The sequence below is a fragment of the Telopea speciosissima genome, chromosome 3, assembly GCF_018873765.1.
Source record: "Telopea speciosissima isolate NSW1024214 ecotype Mountain lineage chromosome 3, Tspe_v1, whole genome shotgun sequence".
NCBI lineage: Eukaryota > Viridiplantae > Streptophyta > Magnoliopsida > Proteales > Proteaceae > Telopea > Telopea speciosissima.
The window spans coordinates 2,973,842-2,997,603 of record NC_057918.1 but is presented as its reverse complement, the minus strand read 5'-3'; the positions used below and the strand labels follow the sequence as shown (position 1 = coordinate 2,997,603).

The following is a 23,762-nucleotide window of genomic DNA, read 5'->3' as shown; positions in this document are numbered from 1 at the left end:
CTCCCCTACCACGTGTCTTTTTTTTATATGTATCATAAATCTTTTAAATCTAAGGGATCTATCTTGCTATAAGACTCGAGTTAACTGGTTTTCTGCTATTTTATTGACTAAAATAAAGAATCTGACACAAAAAAAAATAAAAAAATAATTGGAGATCTATCAAACGTGAATAACCAGCAATTCATCCAACCTGATTACGATTACGATTCCGATTCCGATTCCTTAAAACCATTGAGCTATAATAACGGAGAAGAATTACTTTGTCTAAATTAAGAAACGAAAAAATAAAAAATAAAGATTTATTATTAATCTCGTCGATATGTCCGAGTGGTTAAGGAGACAGACTTGAAATCTGTTGGGCTTCGCCCGCGCAGGTTCGAACCCTGCTGTCGACGTTTTTATTTATTTTCCAGTAGTCTAGTCTAGTAGGGGTGTCAACCGGTCGGGCCTCACCAATTTTACTGGCTGCATTGTGTCCAACCGTTTAGGTATTCGGGCTTGCCTTGGGCGGGGTACGGTTTCATTTCGGTCAGTTGTGTTCGGTCTTTAATCAGGGTAGCCTTATTCAGGCTAAACGGGCTAATGAGCCGTTTAACTCTAAACGGTCTCTAAACAGTGTACCGTTGGGTAGTCACTGTACACCTCAATTCAAAGTCAAATAAAGCTAATCCCAACTAAAATAGCAGCACAAACCATCACACCGTTGGGTAGTCACTGTACACCTCAACTCAAAGTCAAATAAAGCTAATCCCAACTAAAATAGCAGCACAACATCATGACTTGAGTAGAGCAGGGTAGTCTGGGTTAGTTGGGGGGGGGGGGGAGAAGATGATTGAAGAGGTGAAGGTTTGGTTAGTGGAGAGCATTTGTCATTTCTCCTTGTCTAGGGTGAGAAGAAGAGAGATGCGATGGCTGTCAATGATCTGTAAACCCCTGCAACCACACTAACGGTCATATTGAGCTTGACCGTAAGCGGAAGAATCGTCTGAGTAGGAGATGTTAGGCTCTTCACTATTGTACGAGTTGTGAATTTACACATTTAGAAACTTTTAAATGACTGACACATCATTGTAGTTTGGGTAAAAAAGACCGGTTACAAATTTTGTTTGTAACCAAGCACCCAAGTTGTAAGGGGAAGAATGGAAGATAATTAATTTTTAAATCAATGGATAAATAAAGTTTGTAACAAAATCATTATTATAAATCATATAATTATTTATCATTAATTGTAAGGAAAACATAATTAAAATTGAAATCAATGAATAGTCACTGTGAAGATAACTAATATTGAAGTCACAAAATGAACCCTACTATCAAATCATTTATTTGACAATCCAACTAATTTTGTATATTGAACAAGGAGATCAATGGAAAAAATATTATTAAAAATCAATTTCCTTATTCATAACCTCATATTCATTGATTTCTAATAATTCCCCTTACAATAAAAAATTTACTCATTGATATTGAAATTAATGGAAAGTCAATTCACCTATTTATAACCTTATACTCAATGATTTTTTTATCGGTTTCATTCAATTTGGATACCGGTCGATTTGATGCAGTCCGATTTTCAACCGAATCCGTCATACCCAAGTCCAAAACCAATTCGATAAACATCGATTCGATTCCGTCTTAATGGTTTGGGCAAGGTTTTGACATCTAGAGCCTGGTCAAAACCTCCAGCTCATCGGATAAAATGATGATTAGAACTCTTTACGTAATCACTCATCTGTCTGGTCGATATGTCCGAGTGGTTAAGGAGACAGACTTGAAATCTGTTGGGCTTCGCCCGCGCAGGTTCGAACCCTGCTGTCGACATTTTTATTTATCTTACACTAATCCGGTTAAACCTCCAGCTCGTCGGATAAAACCACCATCCCAACGGTTTATGTGGGCTTAGATTTTTTCGTTAAACTTCAAAAACGTTGGACAAAGCCGCGATGCCGAGTAATGGTTTATGTATTCTTCAATCTTCATTTTCACAGCCAACAACTAATAAAAGCGCTTTTCCAGGTTACGTATATTGCTGCAGCGCACATGGGGCAGGGAACAGATATGTGTGTTCAGGTCGTCTTCTCCTCCCCTTAGATGCTTTTTGAAATGGAAATAAACGCGGCCTTTTCTCTGCTTTCGTCCGAGCACGACCACTTCCATTGATGAGCAGACAAGCAGCAGAGGCGAACGTCAATTGGCCCAGGTCATCTCTAAAGGCCTCGGAATTGGGGTTAGTAATTTAACATTAACAGTTTCTGAAGTGTTAATGTGCGGTTTTACTTTTGCGCATTTGATAATTGTTGTGCAGGAAGAGGAATTATTGCTTCTTTCAAGTTCTTATATACAAATTTCTCTTTTTTGGACAAAATTTCCTCCTACATGATATGTTCAACTCTCGATTCGTACGTAGACTCTTAAAATCTCAATCGTTTCCTGGTTCAACACTGGTAGCACTACTGGCGACTAAGATAGTGATTTGATCGAGTTTGCTTCAAATTGGACTGTCAGATTGAAGCTTCTGCTAAGTAATGCTTGGCTGCTTTGCACAAGCTTTCTTTACCTAGTTTCAATTGAAATCAAATCTATTTCAACAAGAAGGTAGCAGAGAACGATGCTGTGTAACTAACTGCTTGTGGATCTCCAATAACAATTACAAAATAAGATTATTACCAAAATTTGGACGACTGCCGCCTTTCTAAGGCGGATCACACCGGAAATCCTTCCTATATGGTTGTCCAGAGAACCCTTTGCTTAACACACACAATATCATGGCTTTCAAAATTGGGTTCGATGATAAGATGCAAATCTAGTTCATCATTGAAAATATTTTACTTTCATTTGTTCAGATGATGGAAGAGAAAGGCCTGATGGTAAACAGAAAAAGCACACAGGAATTTGCTGTAGAGGGGCTGAAGCATTTAGAGGACACCATTGAGGCAGCGTATCAGATAATCTCTTCCATGAACGAGGAGCTCTGCAATCCAGCATTATGGTCTACAACTTCTGTTGCTCACTCTTCCAATGGCATCAATGCTGATGCTTCTGATTCATCACATCACTTAGAAACAGGTGGTGGAGCTCTTGAAGAGGCTCGTCTCCGTTACAAGTCTTCCGTGGCTTCTCTTCGTGAAGTTCTTTCTGCCATTCCTAGTATTCGTAAGGTAGATTAAAACCCTAGGTTTAGTTAAAATTTGAACTTTTAATATTTTTCTAGGACATTGATTGTAGGACAGATCGGGAAGGACTTGGTTGATAATATTTCATGAACCTGTCCAGGGCTTGTACGGTCTATGAACTTGATTATGATATCTCGGTTCAATTTTCACCTTAAGATTCCTCTTACCATGAATTTTTCTCATCTTAACATAGTCAAACACATATGAGGCGGGCTCCACCAGTGCTGGTTCAGAACCCCAAGCGGATCAAGCTGAAATTGAGAAACTAGAAGTGAGAGTCATCAAACTAAGACAGGTACTTTTCAACGTGTACTGAAACTTTTTATCTGTAAGCTCTGTGGGGTCTCAAAGTTCAATTTGAATTGGTAACAAACATCTCTTGGTTTATGCTATTCTACACGTTTTCCTGTGGAGGGTTTAGGAATTTTAGATGAAGACATGCATGCTTTCACTATTGATTGGTGGAATTAATGGGCTGAATGTAAGAAGTTGGGTCATAGTTGTATTGAAAGTGTTTCCCTTTTGTAACTTCGTCTCCAACTCAGTTGCCAACTTGCCATGACTCAATTAAGTAAATTGTTTATGCTAGTCTTTTTAATATTATTCAATCTTTTTTATAGCTTTTATCATTAAAACTGTGATGAAGTTTTCGTCGCCCATGTTGGAACCCTGGCTTGTCTCAGGGCTTGATCTATCCACGTACTGCTTATGCTCATTATGCTTTGCTTAGGCTTAAACATCAGGCATGCCGAAGAACCTGTAACTGTTATCTGTGGACTTTCCCTTTTTCCTTCTAACTGGGTGACTAAGTCAGGATGAGTCCTGTACCAACACTCTTTACAATAAATTTACGGCTCTGTATTAGAAAATTAAAATGGAGTAAAAACCTACTTTATTGAATCTGTACAAGGAGTTGCAAGATACTTGGCAATTGTATCTGTCTTGCACTTCACCACCCAATATAAACTGAGGCGGATTGTGTGGGTTAGAACTGGGTTTATGATGAATGTTTACTTTGTTTTTGAACTTTTTTTTCTTGGGGTGGGGATTCATGTATGTGGTAGCCCATGATAGGATCCTTAAGTTTGGGGTTGTGAGTCCACCCAGTATCTGGATTGATGGGCAAGTGAGCTCATCTCTATACACTACGAGTATGTGTGGGAATTTTTCATAGAAAATATGCCAAATTTTCTCTTTAGTGATAGAATTTGAAAACTCATCAATATTCTATATTTTCACAACATAGAAATGCATCTTTAATGATTTTGCATTAACAATATAGTGTATTTCAGCACACATAAGATCCTGATTGCTTAAACTGGTGCTGATTGTAGCATCTCAATAGACCTTTTCTTAGTGGTAGAAGTCACTGTTGAATCATAATTTTAGGCCACAAACTGAAGGTGTGATTTCACCAGATGTTCCTTTCTCTTGTTGTTTCCTTAACAAATATAAATTGAAATAAGTTTATGTGCAGAGGCATCTTTGCTCTCTACCTAATATAAACTACCAATTTCTTGAAATTGATTTAAAAATAGTCTTTGTTTATCGAGTTTGCTAGTTTCTCTTTGTAACTATTTATGAATAGTCATTTCTCCTTCCGAATACAGGAGCTCACGGATAAGAACAATCATCTCAAGGTTCTTATAGATCAGCTTCGAGATCTTATTACTGACATATCCACATGGCAGAGTCCTTGTCCCATTTAACACTTTGAGAAAACATGTATAACATGGAAAGCAGCTTCAGCATTTAGGTCGTCATCTGTTTACAGTATTTCTAAGGTGATGTAATTTCTCTTATGAAACTACAGATGTACTAGAATTTCTGTGAGGTGAGTATACTTTTATAATGTATGCTGGATTTTGTTTGGTTTGTCAAGTATGTGAATTTATCTGTTGGAGGCATACTTAATTAGGTGGTAGGTGTAAGGGAGTAGGTTTCTCTGGCTGTCTAATAAATTTAAACAATCTGAAGATGATCCAATCTAAGTAGTTAACTTTCTTCTGAATGTAAATGGGATGTTAGGGAAACTAAATGGTGAACCATAGGGGGAGTTCCAGGTGAATTCTTTTTGTATCTCTCAGGAAAACAATGGAATTATAGTAATCTCACAAGTGTGGATTACAATTGATATAAAACAAACCTTTTCTTTCACCCATATAGGAATGGTAGAAACAAAAACATGGATGGAGACCGTAGTTGTCAAGGTGACTAAGGCGTTGGAGGGCCGACTAAGCGCTTAGGTGACAAGGTGTCACCTAGGCGATCAAGGTGCCCTAGTTTTTTTTTTTAATCATTTTATTTATCCAACTAGACAAAGTCACAAACACATACTACTCTCCAATTAACAAAACAATACAAAAAATTCAGCAAGTATGATTTATGAATAATTTAACAGCCCATTAAAGATGATAAGCTACACAAACATATAAATTAACAGCCTATTACAGAAATAATAATCTCAATCAATAAATAAAAGAACTCATACACTTTCACATGTCAAGCAATAAGAACAAAGAACTAAGAATATAGAAGAATTTCAGACTTTAACCTAATTCTTCATACAATTATGCAACTAAAGCTAACAAAGTAAAAACAAAAAAAAAAAAAAGAAGAATTGGTGAGGAAAAGTAGAAGAAAAAGGGGGGAAACAGAATCACATAGCCTGCAATGTATTAGTCAAATTTCCATGTGAATATCTTTCACTTATTTATTTTCTTGCAATAAGACCCATTTGCCGTTACGCAGATTACTACAATCTTAAGACAAACAATTTCCCTGATACTGTGATTACTTTTTGGAGCAATTCTTGAGTTCCTAATGTAGTCTTAACCTCAAACCAGGAAAATCCAATAGGAGATTAGCTCAACAGGATCACAATTTGCACAGTTGAAGAGAAATTCTATAACTCAATAATGAAAACTTAGATTGTCCAAAAAATCAGGTTGAGTGGTGTATTCTGATGATAGGACAGTCCTGCAAAATTTAAAGAAATTCAGATAGCAGGATTTTGAATATCAGGAGAGACCGTTCTGAACTTCTGATAGGAAAGTAAATAACAGAATTAGAGCTGTACCTATCGATTGGTCAGGAATTTCCAGATGTGAGTTCAGAAATTCAGAGACCAATAAGACAGAAACTGATGTATCAGTTTGGAAGCAAAAGCGCAAAACAGATCAGTAGATATGGAAAAATGAGATTAAGTAAAAACAGAATTAGATTTGCAAAACAGAGATATCGCAAGCTACAGAATAGATGAAAATCTGACCTATTGAGAAGAATGGATAGGACCTTGGTGCAACGGTAAGGTTGCTCCATTGCCACCTAGTGGTTGCGGGTTCGAGCTAGGAAACAACCTCTCCACAAAGCGGGGGTAAGGATGTGTGCATTATGATCCTCCCCAGACGCCGCAATGGTGGGAGCCTCGTGCACTAGGTAACAAGGTTCAAGAACTCGGTGCCGATGCTACTTTCGACCAGCCAGAAACCGAGATTTCCCAGGTTTTGACCATATTTCAGTCGAAATCTGGTACTTTCTCCAGGCTAACTCGAAACCTTGGTTTCGAGGCCCAAAAGTTATTTGATTATTGTTGTGCTGCCTATTTTTGACACTTTGAACCCAATCCATGCATTAGTTTGACATAGAGAACACTCAAAATAATACTTGTGGTGTTGACCCAAGTTTGATAGTGTATATTGTTCTTAGACACGGTATCGAATAAGGTTTGACCAGAATATAACTCCTTCAATATAAATCAGATTTAAGCAATCTTGGATTCATTTAAAAGCGCTTTCCAACAAATCCAAGATTGCTTAAATCTGATTTATATTGAAGGAGTTATGTTCTGATCAAACTTAATTTGGTGTGCATGAATGTTGTTTAAAAACGTTCTGAATGGAAATAAATTTTTAGACATCAAAACAAATGAATATTTTTACTGCTCTTTTGTTTTTTAGCAATGTTTTTATCATATTAAGATTTACGGAATTTTTAGATTTGAGAAAAAACCTAGCATTTAAAAGTTGAAAATTGAACTTACCGTTGAAAATCCAGTTTTTGTTCTTGAACTGGGGGGTTGACTTTTTATCATTTTTTTTATTGGATTCCAATAAGGGGGGGGGGTGTTGTATTGCTTATTTATGAAAGATATCTTAAGTAAATGAAATTAAATGATATTTGGCATAAATAAGTGCATGTCTTGGTTTCGAGCCAAGTTTCCTCAAATTTCAATGGGAATAAGTGAATTATAGGTGTTCAAGTCAAAACTCGTCTTGGTAGCTTGGCAAAGCTAAGACAACTCGGTCAAAACCGAGTTCTTCTTCCATGCTAGGTACACCAAGAATGGATGGGATAGAAAAATAGATATCATCAGCAAAAAGCATACACCAAGGAACCTCATCTTGAATGTCTTTGGTAAATCATCCATGATAAGCGCAAACAAATAAGGGCTTAAAACTGATCCTTGATGTAAACCAATTAAAATTGGGAATTCACTACCTTGGCCCCCCATAATTCTTACACTTGTCACCATATCATCATACAAATCTTTAATTATGTCCACATATTTACTTGCACCACTTCTCTTCTCTAGTACTTGCCAGATTAATTCTCTAGGGACTCTGTTATAAGTTTTTTCTAGTTCAATAAAGACCATATGGAGATCTTTCTTGCAATCTCTAAATCTTTCCATGAGTCTGCTAAATAGCTTCTGTCGTGGATCTTCCAGGCATAAATTTTTTTTTTTTGGTCTCAGGTGGGTTTCAATAACCCTCTCCCATAATTTCATAGTATGACTCATTAGTTTTATGCCTCTATAGTTATTGTAGCTCTGAATATCACCTTTATTTTTGTAAATCGGAACCACAATGCTTCTCCTCTATTCAACTGGCATTTTCCTTGTGTTCATAATGTTATTAAACAGTTTTGTTAGCCAAGATAAACCACTGGTTCATAAGCTCTTCCACACTTCTATTGGGACCTCACTGGGCCTTGTGCCTTGCCTACTGTCATCCTCCTTAAAGCTTCTTTTACTTCAAACACATTAATTTTTTTTATATATCTACAAAATGTGGTGTCTTGATGGGTAATGCAGTCTTTCGGATTATTTACTCGAAGTGTTTTCATTTAGTAGGATGTGGAAAAAACCTTCCTATCTCTTCTTAATGCCCTCATCCCTTATTAGTACTTTACCATTTGCACTTTTAATACATCTAACACCAGAATCAATTGATTGAGGGAGAAGCAATACCTGACAAGAGTGAACTCCTTGTATCTTAAGCATAGGAGCACTTGAAAGCTGAGATCCAGTAAAAATAAACATGTTATGGCTGCTGGAGGATTATGCTATTTAGATTGGACAGCCTTTGGGTTCATACCTTCTTAACACAGAAGATTGACTTGATTTATCTCTCTGTGCTGCTATATTTATGAAAGCTTTTGAACTGTGGCATCTCAGTCAAACTAGGGTATATTTCATCTTCTTTCTCTTCTGGTTGGTGTTGATGCCATTAATCTAGTTGAGGTCAGACACATCCATCATTGTGATCCGATCTCACAATTTGTATTCCATAATAACTTGTATCTCTTATCTACTTGCCCAGATTAGATCAGATGAAAGTCTATAAAGGAGAGAGAGAGAGAGAGAGGAAACATCTTTTGTTTATTGAGAAGAAGGGCTTTGGACCTCCTTGATGGAGATGGCATGGTTTAGAAAAACCCAGACCATCTGGTAAAAACCGGTTTAACCGAAGCTGGCCCATGGCTTGCTGGGTGTAAAAGAGATTTAGATGTGTACTTATGGTTGTTTAGATGGGTCAATGGTCTTGATAAGGAAGACTAGATGGGTAAATTTGAGAAATGAAATATTTGAAGGGGAGTGGTGTCCCTGGGCAAGAGATGGAGCTTTGAGTTTTCCAATATATTTGCCTCTTTGCAATGCTGCAAATTTTGCTGGGTTTGCTGTCTGAAATTGAAACCAAAAAGGAGAATGATAAGATCCTGCAGGGGGAAATATATATATATGAAAAGAGAAAAGTATAAAGTATAGAACTTCTTTCTGTGATCTGCATAATCATATTTTTGAAGAAATCACTGCATAATCAAATCAAAAGTTTGGAGATTGAATTAACCTGTGATATGTATTTCATAATTGGTTTAATGCTGTTGCTACAATTAAGATACTCATTCTCAAAGTATTACTCAAACATATTCCCTGTCTTCCCAGTTCTACCTTGAAATTTAGAATCTGTAACTTAGCCAACATAGCCTAATGCTCCAATTAGCTATTTATTGCCTAGTTAGAAACTCATTACTAATGCACATCTATAGATTAATGCTATACATTTAGAGATGGGTTTTGAATACTATAGGTTTAGAGCTGAGATTTTGAATGCAATAGTTGGCTGTCATATTTAGGAAACCTTGTGATTAATGGGAACCCTTAGATCATCCATGAGTCCATGACCTTCATACGATGTACTTGCTTGTAAACTAACCCTTATTTCAATTATGTTTGTGTTCTTGTCATGTACACATATTCCCATAGCAATTTTAAGACGAAATGGGAATATAACACATTTCAATATATAACGATATGGTGCAGATTAGTAGCTAAAAATGGCCTAGAGAAACAAGGCAACTGAGCCTAGTAGTACACTAGTACCCTTGTCATGTTTATTCCCCTTTTTTAATTTCTTTTTACTTTTTTGTAGAAAGGAACATGAAAATGGCAAAACAAGGTCAGTCCAAGCCGACATGGTTGGGCTGGGGCACTGGGCTGAGATATCCCAGCCAGACCATGGTCTGGGTCTATATTTTTAAAATCCTAGCCCAACCCAGCCTAGTGGCACCCTTATCAGTAAGTAACTAATTATGGATGAAACTGGGTAGGCTATGATATCCAAGCCTGACCTTGAGCTCGTCGAAGCTTGGGTTATGCCCTGGGGACCTTGTTCTGGCACTCTTCTGGCCTATGTTTTCAAAAACGTGGCCCAGCTCGGCCCGATCATCAAAATATTCATGGAACTTTTAAAGAGGCTGGAGAACTCTATGAAACTATAAAATCAAGCCAGAAAACACGTGTGATCAAAATATTCATGGAACCTTAAACTATGAACTAAAAATCCTGGTATTCTCACTTAAAAATAGTTTCCTGGAGATCTTCATCAAACAATTATAGATTATAAAACCTTATACCATATAGCATGTGAAACCTAAACCCTATTGAACCCCATTGTGAATATCTGACAATGTTTAAGAAGAAGAGTGATAAGAGAGGTTGGGAGTCAAATTACCATAGTTTTAGAAATTGGTTCGAATCAATGTCAAACCGGTCAGAATCGGAGCCATCCCTTTTTCGTCGGATCCCCACTAAGAACTCTCCGACTTCAAATTCGGAATCTAGCTTGGTCGTTTTCAAAACATTTTTTGTTTTATTTTGTTCCACGTTTCTATTTTATTTTCCTTTTATTTATTTTATTTTCTTCTTTCCCAAATTGGGGCTCATTTGGTGAAGCTAGTCTAAATCGGATTGAATTGGAACTGGAAGTTTTTGGTTTGTGGCACGTACGTGCGCTGCTTACCTATTTTGGAGAGAAGATGGCTAGATGGCTGAGTCTAAAGATGGAAATAGGAACCAGGGAAGATAACGTAGGCTTAATTGAGGAAACCTTGCCTCAACCTCAGAGAGATGTTTGTTGGTTGCAAATCTCCTCCCTTTCATTAACTTTAATGGAATAAATAGGCTATATTGTGATACACCTCCCTACCAACACTCACCCACGTACATAAATTGAACCCACATTCCCCTACACATGCTGATAGCACTACCCATGACTAACAACCACATGTGATAACAACTTCACATGCAATAATGAAACTAAACCAAATAAGGACTTAACTCACGTCTACCACTACTTACACCACCTGCTGACCAAGCACTCGCCCATTACATGCACTAACTACTAAACCTGCACGTAACAACTCCCCTCCTCTTAAATTACGGTCTTGTCCTCAAGACCCAAGGTTGGAAACTGAAGTTGGAGATGTTCACGATCCTCCCATGTTGCATCCGCTGGTGACAATCCCTGCCAATGGACCAAAATCTGTTGTCGACGCTTGAAGGTGCGATGGTCCAATATGGCTTGCGGTTGTGGCTGAAGATTCCCATCGTCTTCTCGAATCAACGGCAGATCTCCCTGAATCGGCTGGTTCTTTCCAATTTTTGGCTTGAGTAGGGACACATGGAAGACAGGGTGAATTTTCGAGCCCTCTGGTAATGCCAACTTGTATGCGACCTTTCCGATTCGTTGTGTAACTTCGAATGGCCCGTAATACCGAGGTGATAACTTCTTTACCCGTCGGAGAGCTAAGGAAACCTGTCGATAAGGCTGTAACCGCAGATAAACCCAATCTCCCACATTAAATTCCCGATCACGATGGGTACGATCGTATATCACCTTCATTCGATTCTGCGCCCCTGCTAGAGTTTCCCTTAACTCCTTGAGTTTGAGATCCCGTGCCAATAGCTCCTGCTCGACCGCTTCTACTTTTGCTGCTCCAGAAACATAGGTCAAGAGAGTGGGTGGCGGACGACCATAAACAACTTCGAAAGGGGTGGTTTTAATGGAGGAATGCCAACTGGTGTTATAACAGTACTCGGCCCAGGCTACCCACTTACCCCATTCTTTCGGATTGGATCCTGTGAAGCAACGGAGATACATTTCCAACGTTCGGTTGACAACTTCGCTCTGGCCGTCGGTTTGAGGGTGATATGCTGAGGTGAAATTGAATCGGACTCCCTGTAGCTTGAATAATTCGGTCCAGAATTGGCTAGTGAACGTGGGATCTCGGTCACACACAATAGTTTGGGGTAGACCGTGCAGCTTGCAGATATTATCAAAAAATATTTGGGCTACTGCTGTTGCCGTGTAGGGATGGGAGATGGGTAGGAAATGCGCATATTTAGATAACCGATCCACAACTACCAGTATAGTTGTGCGCCCCTTGCAATTCGGTAGTCCTTCCACGAAGTCCATTGAGATGTCCTCCCACACACGTTCTGGGATAGGAAGTGGTTGAAGCAACCCAGTGGGAGTTAGCTGCTCAACCTTATGCCGTTGACACGTGTCACATTGGGCAATTTTTTCTTGGATCGATTTCCTCATTCCTTGCCAATAAAATGTGGACCTTATCCTCTGGAACGTCTTGTGATATCCTTCGTGGGTCCCGCCATGAAATTCTCCTATGATATCATCAATTAAGGGAGAGTCCTTAGGCAAGAAAATTCGGTATTTAAAGTAGATAATACCATCTTTAACTTGCCAAGGGCCCACAGCTTCTCCTTCCAAAATCCGTTTCTTTAATTCCAAAGAATCCTCATGGTTATTGACTTCTTCTTTGATGGAGTCCAACCAACTTGCTAAAGGTGATGAGAGTGCTGCTATTTTGTAGCCACCCATCTCCTCTCTTTTCTCCACCTCATCTCTTCGTGAAAACGCATCCGCGACTATATTTTCTCTTCCCTTTTTGTACTCAACCTGGAAATCATAATTCATCAATTTGTATAACCACTTTTGCTGCGCAGGGGTGGTTATTTTTTGACTCCATAAATATTGGAGACTTTTGTGGTCAGTTCGCACCACAAACGGTTGCCCTACTAAATAGGAATGCCACCTTTGCACGGCTAAAACCAAGGCTAAAATCTCTTTTTCATATGTCGATAACAATAGATTTTTGCCTTGTAATGCCTTACTGAAATAAGCTATTGGCCGATCCTGCATCAAAACTGCTCCCACGCCCCAACCGCTTGCATCACACTCAATTAAAAATTTTTTTGAAAAATCTGGGAGTGCGAGCACTGGTGCCTGCGTCATAGCTTCCTTAAGAGACTGAAATGCCTCGTCAGCTGTAAGGTCCCATTGAAACCGGTCCTTCTTGAGTAAGTTGGTGAGGGGCCGAGCTATTTTCCCATAATTTTTAATGAATTTACGGTAATAGCCGGTTAAACCGAGGAACCCTCTCAGAGCCTTCACCGAACTGGGCTTGGGCCACTCCATCATCGCCATGATCTTATCACCATCAACAGCCACTCCTTCTTCTGAGATGACGTGGCCTAAGTAATGCACCTTTCGCTGGCCGAATTGGCACTTTGATTGCTTGACGTACAAGTGATGGTCTTTGAGGATTTTCAACGTCGTCTCCAAGTGTGCCAAGTGTTCCTCCCAAGTTTTACTAAAGACCAGAATATCGTCAAAGAAAACTAAAATGAATTTTCTTAACTGGTGCTGGAATACCTGGTTCATCAGGGATTGGAAGGTTGATGGCGCATTGGTCAGACCAAACGGCATCACCAAAAATTCGTAATGGCCATGGTGAGTGCGAAATGCCGTTTTGTCCATATCTTCAGGAACAACCCTGATCTGGTGGTACCCGGATCGCAAATCGAGCTTCGAGAAATACCGTGCCCCTTCCAATTCATCTAAGAGTTCGTCGATTAATGGAATCGGGAACTTGTCTTTAATGGTAATTTTATTAAGAGCTCGATAATCGACACACATCCTCCACGTGCCGTCGTTCTTCTTCACCAAGATCACCGGGGACGAGTACGGACTGTTGCTCGGCCTGATGACTCCGGTTTTGAGCATCTCAGACACCAACCGTTCAATTTCCCTTTTTTGATAGTAGGGGTATCGATACGATTTTGCGCACACCGGAACACTTTCAGCCTTCAACGGAATTCGGTGGTCGTGTGTCCTACATGGCGGCAACTCCTTCGGTTCCTCGAAAATCTCTTTGAATTGATGTAGGAGTCCTTGAAGGCGGTTGGACTTGATCTCTTCTGTTGGGGCTGACACAGCTCCAATTAGGGAGTTTAGTTGCAACAAGACTCCATGTTGCTTCTTCCTTATCTCACGGTTAGGATCAGGGATGATTTTGTCTTCCCTACCCGTTTGACCTTGCAAAGTGACTTCCTTGTTATCCACATGGAATTGCATTGTAAGTTGAGAAAAATCCCACAAAATAGGGCCCAACGTGCGCAACCAATGAGCACCTAGCACGATCTCGTAACCACCTAGAGAGAGAAGATAAAAATCAGCCACGATAGGGACTCCTTGCAGGATCACCTCCACGCCGGCGCATCTTCCCGAACTCGAAATCTTCTCACCTGAAGCCACCATTACTTCCATTTTGTTGGACTCGGTTGGGTAGAGTCCCACCTTTCTTGCTATCTTCTCACTCATAAAATTATGTGTACTGCCTGAGTCGATCAAAATAGAGACAGAGAATTGATTTACACTCCCTGTAACACGCATCGTTTCTGGTGCATTGGCTCCACTGATAGCATTCAAGGATATCTCAGGAAGTTCGTACATGTCTCCCTCCACCTCGCCTATTGGCTCATCCAGCGCTGCCGTATCCTCTCCATCACAGAACCCTTCAATTAAGAAGAGTTTCTTGCATCTATGGCCGGGCATGAATCTCTCGTTGCAGTTGTAGCATAGCCCTTTAGCCCTGCGATCTTGTATTTCAGCTGATGTCAATCTCTTAATAGGTAAAGGAGGGTTACCTGGTGTTTGCTCTTTGATAGCCGGGTTGGATCTCTTTGCTTCATATTGTAAAGGACCCCTTCGCTGTGCATTGTTTCTAGACTCATAGAGTCGAGCCAGACCAATGGCTGCAGATAAGGTGGTGGGTCGCCCTGCTAAGACGTCTACCCGAATGTGCTCCTTCAATCCACAAATGAAAAAACTCACTTGTTGGTGAGGTGGAAGTCGTCCCACCTTGGAGAGTAATCTCTCAAACCTGGATTGGTAATCCTGTACCGACCCCGACTGTTGTAGTTTTGCAAGTTCCCCAAAGAAATCTTGGAACGGGGTAGGTCCAAACCGAGAATGAAGTCCGTCGCAAAAATTCCGCCATGTCAACATTTCTTCGTCTTGCTTAAAGACTTGGAACCACAGTTGTGCGTTCCCTTCTAAGTGAAAGGAAGCCAGTGCCACTCGTTCCTCCTCCGGCGTTCGGTGGGAACGCAAAGAATCGCTCGCCCTACACATCCAGGTCGTGTCTTCATCCCCATTGTAACGTGGGAAATCTAACTTGACCAATTTTGGAGCCAGGTTGTCGGAAGGTGGTAGTCCGTTGGATGATCGGTGGAGGTGCCGGTGGTAGCCCTTCGTAAGGAGGGATGGGTACCTTGGAAGTGGAGCCAGCATCGTGGTGAGTAGAACCTTGAGAAGTAGAGAATTTCTCAAAAAATTCTCCCAACCGTGTAAGGATCTGTTGTTGGTCGCTGAGTAACTTCCTTTGACCTTCATGGAGTGAGCTCACCTCGTCCTCCAGCTTCTCCATACGCTCGTCCATGTTCCGGCTTTGATACCAGGCTGGCACGTACGTGCGCTGCTTACCTATTTTGGAGAGAAGATGGCTGAGTCTAAAGATGGAAATAGGAACCAGGGAAGATAACGTAGGCTTAATTGAGGAAACCTTGCCTCAATCTCAGAGAGATGTTTGTTGGTTGCAAATCTCCTCCCTTTCATTAACTTTAATGGAATAAATAGGCTATATTGTGATACACCTCCCTACCAACACTCACCCACGTACATAAATTGAACCCACATTCCCCTACACATGCTGATAGCACTACCCATGACTAACAACCACATGTGATAACAACTTCACATGCAATAATGAAACTAAACCAAATAAGGACTTAACTCACGTCTACCACTACTTACACCACCTGCTGACCAAGCACTCGCCCATTACATGCACTAACTACTAAACCTGCACGTAACAGTTTGCCTCCCTATCTGGTTTTGAAAACTATAGAAATTGCATTGAAGGGGTTAAAGAGAGAGGTTATTCTGTTATTGGTTATGGGTTCGTAACCAATAGAACTTGATCCCTCCTTGTTGCGTGTGGAAATCTCCGACGCTTGGTTCGTCCACGGATGAGTCTGCAAGGACCAAGTGATGAGCACAAGAGGGCCGGTGTGGTTCTGGCCTAGGACTCTCTGATGCTCAAGTTAGATCACCAGTGCAACAGCGTAACAGTTAGTAAAAAGCGAGATGAGGAATGGTGTTCCATACCTGGGTATTTATAGAGTGAGGATGAGATGAGGCAGTTGGGAGAATCCTAGTATGGAAGGAGTCCTTCTTTTGGAAGGCTCTCTCGCATAGAGCGGAGTGGAGAGCTATTTTCGGGGTCGGGCTCTTATTAAGGTAAGAGTCCATGTAAAATGTGATTTCGTATGGCGCTGGGATCGTGGCTCGATCCTTATCCCGTGATTCTCGGGATGTGCTGACGTGGCCCCGCGATCTCCTATGGGGCTCTATGGTAGCTTCTGTGGAGGAGGGCTCGGCCTCGGAGGTCGGCTTAGGAGGTCGGCCTGGTAGGTCTCTTGTTGGCAGTCACCTCGGCCTGGGGGGTCGGCCCGGGAGGTTGGTCTCGGCAGTCAGCTCGGCCTAGGCTGTCCTGTGTATGCTCGGTCAGGAGTTTATGGCTGACTTGTGTGGGCTCGGCCCAGAGCTCGGCCTCAGCCCCGACTGACTTGTGTGAGCTCGATTTTTTCAGGTGACCTATTGGAGACCGGGTCGGCCCGGTTTCCTGCTCAGCTCAGTTCGGTTCTTGGACTGACCTCAGGTCGGCCACGTGGCAGCCTCTGATTGGTGGAGTGTTTTATGCCTCATCACTCCTCAATTCACATCTAGAGTTTAGATCCTCACCCATAGCTCCTTCCCTATCCCAGGCTCCCAGCCCCCACTGTCCGGTCATCTACATGAGCAACAAAGCTGTATGGGGGCGGCCATGTCTTCTTCCTTCAGTCTTGTCCATTCTCTCCCATGACTAGAGGGCACGAGCAACTACCTCCTAAACGCAATCCAAAGGATAGTAGGGCGGCAACAGAATCTTCAGGAGCGTTGATCGTTTTCTAGAGCCTGAGGCCAGGGATAGGTTTCAATCCGCTAATGGCAAGTTGGTTCCTAACGGGTTTAGAATAGGAATTGAGCTTTGACCACCAAACCTTTATAGATGACGGTTGGTCCCTTATCTCCACATGGAATCATGCCGTCCTCACCTCTATGATGGCTGGCTCATGAATAAGTTCTTCCCTCTCCTCTATAGTGAAGGATTGATCTGTTATGTGTCTAATGGGGTTCAATTTAGTGGATGAGCACTAGATTGGACCAGCTTAATGTGGGATAGATAGGTTAAAGAGCTTGATTTAACGTGTTACATTAGAAGTTATAGTTGTGGAGGTAGTTGGGCTCGGGAGAGGGGTCATGCGGAAGTTGGTGCTTCTAATTGAGGCACTGATTGTCTTTGTCATTGTTGTTGGGTAACACAAACATTGTCATGTCCATGTGACCTACAAGCAGGAAGTTCCTGCGAAGTTGAAACAATGGATGGACAATAAAATTACATAAATGACCAAATTTAAAAGAAGTTATAAGTAATGTGGTCAAGGGCAAAGAAAACCGATATAAGAGTTTATAGTTTATTGTAATTGGGTTAATTACAAATAGATTTCCTATTATTTATTAATAGAATTCTCTAGTTGTTTTCGACTAAAAATCACATAAAAGGAAAAACATAAGATATAATTGGTAAAAAAATAAAGGATCGAATTTTCCTTCCACATGGTTAAGGGGATTGAGAGTATTATCGATTTTGTCTAATAAAGGGATATTTTAGGATCCTAGGATGGTGGTTTAAGGGTTGAACCCTACGGTTTGAACTCATAGAAAACTGTGCAAAAATAAATCTTTTATTCCAAAATCAAATTTTAACATATTTTCAAGAATAGAAACTAATAAATTATTATAAAACACTATTGTATTATAAATATTCTGGGGCGTTGTTCTCTATGCCGTAGTGTAGGCTGTGCCCAGGTACATGCGGGTGGGTGCAATGACCACCCTATGCAGAACAATGACCACCTTGCCCTCTGCACAGGCTGCCCATCAATTTGGATCCTCTACTGCCGAGCTGTCCGACAGGACCGTGCTGTCAAGACACAATGAGGCATTCAATGACCACCTTACCCCTACCCGAGCATCTTGCTCGAGTGGGGGTAAGGTGGTCATTGCATGTCTTACCGTGTCTTAGCAGCATGGTCCTGCCGGGAATCTCGACAGTAAAGGATCAGGATCCGCTGCCCATGTGCCTGGCTCGACCTGCGCTATGGCACAGAGAACATTCTCCCAAATATTCTTGTAAGGATTTTCATTTGGAAACAAACAAAGCGAAGAAAAGAAGAAAAAAAAAAGATTCATAGACACTAGTAGTAATCTATAAAATAATCCGGCCGATGTATAGCAAGACTATTAGCGGTGGCTTTACAAATAAAAGCTGTGAGGCTCCCCCGTCTTCCTGATTTGTTTTTTCTCCCTCCTTTCTTCTTCCCCAGTTGCGAAGCGAGCGAGAGAGAGAGAGAGTGTATTACGACGGCGATGGATCCCGACGCAGTAGCCAAGGCTTTTGTGGAGCACTATTATACGACATTTGATGCAAATCGTGCCGGTCTCGCGAACTTGTATCAGGAGGGTTCGATGCTCAGCTTCGAGGGTCAGAAGATCCAGGGTTCTCAGAATATCGTGGCTAAGCTTACCAGTCTCCCTTTTCAGCAGTGTCAACACAGTATCACCACCGTCGATTGTCAGCCTTCCGGCCCCGCCGGCGGCATGCTCGTCTTCGTCAGCGGCAACCTTCAGCTCGCCGGTGAACAGCATGCCCTGAAGTTCAGCCAGGTATACCGTCCTAACACCTCACACTCCCCGATGGCCTTCCTTGTATTGTCAACGCTTCCTCGGGGTTTTAGGGTTTTATTAGTTTCATTGGTCGATCTTTTAGTGGATCTGTTTATTGATGAATCGTCCGTCAAGTCTGATTGGTGTATATCCGTATATGCCACTTCGTTCTTTTCTTTTCCTGATTGTTGTTTAATGCGTGGTTTGGGGCTGAGATTGAACGGTTGTTTCTGTTATTGATTAGGTAGCTTATTCACTAAATAGGTCATTAAGATTTGATCGCCTGTTATTGTTGACGTTCGATTGGGAAGCATTTTCTCCACCTACAATTTTTTTTTTATGGAGATTCACGGTTTTTGGTAGGTCGTTTCCATTTGATCTACTTATGATAAATTTGTGGCAGGAACTTCGATTGGTGGATCTCTTTGATTTCTTTAGCGATCTCTAGCTTCTCTTGGTTGATTTATTCTTGGAACTTAATTGGATAATTGAGTTATGAATGTATTCAAAGTTGAATTTGAATGCATGCAATTGGGCGCTCCTGTTTAGGATCATTACAAGGTTCTAGCTTATTCCTCCTCTTGATCTATTTTGGTGTTCGGCCTAGGTTTATTTATATGCCTTCTTCGTTGTGTCTTTGTTTCAACCAGAAGTCTCATGGTTCATGCTTGGTTCTCTCCTGTAAATGTTTTTGAACTTTACTACCTTCATTAAAACTTTGGGATATATGATCTCAACAAATTATTCTTTATTCTTAGTCGTACCTTCCACCACTACCAGCGCCAACACCGCCTCCACGTCCACCACTGCTGCAGCCATTTATGCATTTTTTGCTTACAAAATTCTACTTTTATCTGTGAAATTTATTTTGCTGGTGATGGAAAACGATTTTCTTTTCCTTCAAACTTAGATACTTCCATTTCCTCCATCACCGTTTCCTTGCATTGACTGCCTTTTATGTATTTTATGTTCTCTTTGGAATTTAATTTTGTGTTGTCTTGCATTTATTTATTGTCCCTCATCTCTATGGGATTTAATTCTATGGATGATGAATAGGAAACTTTTGTTTCTTTAATTTAAAATTCCACCAGCACATCACTATTTGTTCTGCAGCTTCTATTCTCTGATAGATTGTGCTTTTCTTCCATTTTGATTTCTATGCATTTTTATCCTCTTTTCTTAGGGAATATTATTTATTTCCTCCTTTTAACCATCAAATTAGTTTTGGGATTTACATATAATTTTGTATGAGTTATCTGTCCGCTTTTGTTTGTCTGCATTTTTGCGGATTACATAGCTTGTTGACCTATTATTTCATATAATCCAGTTATTACTTGTATATGCGTCTCATTACCATGTAAAAGTAAATGATTCACTACTTTCTAATATTTTATATACAATTACCAAATATGCAATCGATTCATCATTTCATCTTTCAATAGGCTTGGTTACAAAGATACATCCCTTGTTATTTCCTAATGTATGAGAATAATACATGATTGTGTTCATTGAAAATTTTTTAGATGGATATATTTTGTTTCAAGTTGCAGTTAACTTATTTTTTTATTTCGTTGGTCTGTCGATTTGAGCCCCAATCATGGTTGAACTTGATATTTTGCTGCATGGTGTTGCATTAATGTATGGCTATAAATGATTTGATGTGTCAGCTTTTCAGGATGCTTTTGAGGATGATACTCATTGTTAAACAGATACTATCAAAGTTTTGCCTCGGTGTGCGTATACACTATTTCCTGACATAATCAGGGAGGATGGCTGGGAAGCATGATGATCTTGCAAGTGCCACATCTTTAATTCACTGTGCATATTGGAAAATTCAATTTCAGTATTTTGAAAGTTTTTGGATGTTGGATCAAAAGTCAAATTAGTGCCAATTGTGCATTCATACCGGCTCTTATTTACCTTTTGTTGTTCTGTCTGTGTTGCTTTGTGGTTATGCTTGAATACTGCTTTATGAATGCCTACGGTTGACTTCCATATACTCTTATGCTGCAAGTGTTGTGCACATCATCATATGGATTCTGTCATAACTATTCCGTCTAAAGAAAATGGCATTTAGGATAGGGAATCAATTTATTGGTGGTTCTAGACTGCTAAAAGCACTTTTGAATCCGTAACCCTGACCAATTCAGAATTGTGATCCATCAATCGGTGCTGACTATGACTAGCTTTTTATTTGTTTATCAAGTTCATCAATCTAGTAAGCTTGTTCATTTGAAGAGGGCTAGAACTAGAATCCTGGAGGTATAGTTTGGCTCTCTTTGTATGCATTTGAGGCATTTTAAAGCCATAATCTGTATGTGTAGTGCCATTTGCTAATATGATTATGGTTTTTGTTGTATTGCTTCATTTTACTTGGTATCATGCTGCAATGCTCTCAAAGCCTATATAGGAGTTGGTGTGAGTTTCATGTCTGACTAAAGGTGTGAACCTCGAGGTCTGTATAAGTAGAGTTGACCAAATGTATCATGGAGTAAACCAACATTCTAATTCTAAATTCTAAAAGACTTGTCATTAATTCCATTACCTTTTTTTTACCCTTTTGATAACTACTATATTGTGTTCTATTGCTTTTCCTCTATAAGATTTGGAAGCAGTAGTGGTTTTTTGTTGGGATTTGGTCTTGGCTTTGGATCTTAGATCTGGTTGATGATTTACATAATTGTAAACTCTTTATCATTCTGCCTTAACTAAATCACTCTTTTTTTGTGCATTTGTGTGTATGAATGTCAGTGTGGCACATGAATTTACTTTTGGAGAGTGGAGATCAATGGATGAGTAAATAGCTTCATGGTGCATTTGCATTTGGGTTATGTATATATTGGCATTTGGAAATTGGAATTGATGTTGGAATTCAACCTTTGGTTGTGTGGATCTCCTAAAATTATGTAAACCGAGATATTCTCAGGATCACAATACACATGTTTTATGGTAATTAGGAAATCCAAGGGGGAGCTGTTTTTTCCAATTCCCAAACAGCTTGAAACAAGTCCGCACTTACCTAACATCTTGAAACACATCCCCACTTCCCTCCTCAACTACTAACCCTCTCTCTCAAGGCTCGTTAAGTTCCCGCAACCCACTTACTTGCTCCTTCTCTCTCTCTTTTCTGCAAAACAGATTAAGCATCTCTCTCTCTAAACTTGCATTCAGATTTCTATTTATGTGGTCTACTCGCCCATAATTGGTTTGATGGGCTGCAAGCATGTCATTCTGATCCATAGTAATTGGTATACAGATACGCAATTGAAAATGAGCTAATTGGATTGAAGGACTGGTGACACTGATTAATGTAGACAAGCAAACTAAAAACCCTAAATTTGGGAAATTTGGATCAGAATTTAACTAGAATCATCCTGAATAAATATTAAATAGGGGGGACAGAAAATTCACAAGAGATTTCAATAAGCAGCTGATATGGAAATTTAAGAGAACAAATAAGCTGATTAAACAAGCAACTAACTGAATTCTGGTTTGAATTAAATGGAGAACAGGGCAAGGGTTTGATAGATGCAAGTAGTGGAGTGAACTTTATTCTATATACTGGAATCTGTAGAGAATGGTAAAGCAACTTAACTATAGAATTTCAGGTTAAGCTAACAACTAGAAGGACAGGCAGACATTGAAGAAATCAATTGAACAAAATAGAGATGGAAAGCAGAGTATTGTGAACTTTAGAAGAGAGAACATTGTTAGAATCTGACCTGGAAAGTGGGAATTGACTGAATTAAGAAAACAGAAGTTGATGCTTTGACAGGGAATCAAGGAGAGATGTATGCAATCGCATATTGGATTGTCCCCAAAGTAACTACCCCCCTCTTCCCCCCCCCAAAAAAAAAAAAAAAAAAAAAGAGCAACCTTGGCTGGAGCTGATCATTTTTATGTTGAGAGGCTCCTACAGTATCGTGTACATAAAATGCTATGCACTTATACAGTGATATTTTGAGGTCTCTGTTGAGGGGGATACATGAAGTTCCTATTTCTTTCTTTGTATGGATTTTCTGGCATTTTGTGTCTTTTTTGTTTCCCCTCTTCCCTGCTACTGTCATCTAAATTGTTATGTTTTTTTTTTTCTATCTTTGCTTGTAGATGTTTCATTTGATGCCAACCCCGCAAGGAAGCTTCTATGTGCTGAATGACATTTTCCGGTTGAATTATGCATGAGTATAGAAATGATCAGCTGGGAACTCGACAAGAGTAGGAACTATATTTGATTGGAACATCTGGGACAAAAGTGAGTTTGCTTAATTCTGTTAGCTCTTTAGACATTTCGAATGCAATCATTGTTCTTTTTTTCCCCCTTTTGTTGGTTTGCTTGTGTTCTCAATATTCTGACTTTGGAAGCACCAGACTCCTTTGTTGTTGTGCTTGGATGAATTGGTGAAAGTTACTTCATGGATACACGTGTTAAATCTTGAAGAATGGAATAGGTTTTGAGATTAGAAGGCTTGAAATACTTCTGTTGTATTGTATTTGAGATATTTGAGAAAGTAGGGTTTCTGGTTTGTGTACGGGGTGCTTGAGCTGGAACCTTTTGAGTTTTTATATCCAAGATACACGAGGACACGAGAAATTTCAGGTAATGGCACAATTTGGGAACCTGGTTGGTAGAGTCTATTATGATTTTGATATGTTCCATATGAGACAATGCCTTGGTATCCCCTCCTCCCTCAGCATAAAAATGGCAATAACTGCTTCGCCTAACTTGTTCAATTTGGGAACTTAGTTGGTAGAGTCTATTATGTTTTTGATATGTTTCATATGAGACAATGCCTTGGTATCCCTTCCTCCCCTGACATTAAAATGGCAATAACCGCTT

At 40.0% G+C, this 23,762-nt stretch overlaps 2 protein-coding genes and 2 non-coding genes across 6 annotated transcripts; all 4 read left to right on the top strand.

The window, feature by feature from the left end:
- The first annotated feature begins 313 nt into the window (after positions 1–313).
- Positions 314–395, top strand: TRNAS-UGA. The gene has a single exon. It is a non-coding gene; the product is annotated as a tRNA-Ser (tRNA).
- Positions 396–1,739: 1,344 nt separating this feature from the next.
- TRNAS-UGA lies at positions 1,740–1,821 on the top strand. The gene has a single exon. It is a non-coding gene; the product is annotated as a tRNA-Ser (tRNA).
- Positions 1,822–2,139: 318 nt separating this feature from the next.
- LOC122653686 (mediator of RNA polymerase II transcription subunit 30-like) lies at positions 2,140–5,072 on the top strand. Of its 3 annotated transcripts, none has more exons than XM_043847616.1 (4): positions 2,140–2,227; positions 2,844–3,158; positions 3,367–3,468; positions 4,784–5,072. In XM_043847616.1, exons 2-4 carry the CDS (start codon positions 2,844–2,846, stop codon positions 4,880–4,882), a joined length of 516 nt encoding a protein of 171 aa, XP_043703551.1. In that variant the 5' UTR covers positions 2,140–2,227; the 3' UTR covers positions 4,883–5,072. The 3 variants fall into 3 exon arrangements, with proteins under 3 accessions (XP_043703551.1, XP_043703552.1, XP_043703553.1); XM_043847617.1 differs by having other exon boundaries at positions 2,179–2,200; XM_043847618.1 differs by lacking the exon at positions 2,140–2,227 and adding an exon at positions 2,479–2,500 and having other exon boundaries at positions 2,839–3,158.
- Positions 5,073–18,504: 13,432 nt separating this feature from the next.
- LOC122654833 (nuclear transport factor 2B-like) lies at positions 18,505–23,385 on the top strand. The gene is made up of 2 exons (XM_043849098.1): positions 18,505–18,925; positions 23,033–23,385. Exons 1-2 carry the CDS (start codon positions 18,629–18,631, stop codon positions 23,105–23,107), a joined length of 372 nt encoding a protein of 123 aa, XP_043705033.1. The 5' UTR covers positions 18,505–18,628; the 3' UTR covers positions 23,108–23,385.
- Positions 23,386–23,762: the final 377 nt, after the last annotated feature.

Coding starts and splice junctions, on each gene's coding strand:
- LOC122653686 (XM_043847616.1), top strand. CDS start 2,844: ATGATGGAAGAGAAAGGCCTGATGGTAAACAGAAAAAGCACACAGGAA. Junction 3,159..3,366: donor CCATTCCTAGTATTCGTAAG/GTAGATTAAAAC, acceptor ATCTTAACATAG/TCAAACACATATGAGGCGGG. Junction 3,469..4,783: donor GAGTCATCAAACTAAGACAG/GTACTTTTCAAC, acceptor TTCCGAATACAG/GAGCTCACGGATAAGAACAA.
- LOC122654833 (XM_043849098.1), top strand. CDS start 18,629: ATGGATCCCGACGCAGTAGCCAAGGCTTTTGTGGAGCACTATTATACG. Junction 18,926..23,032: donor ATGCCCTGAAGTTCAGCCAG/GTATACCGTCCT, acceptor CTTTGCTTGTAG/ATGTTTCATTTGATGCCAAC.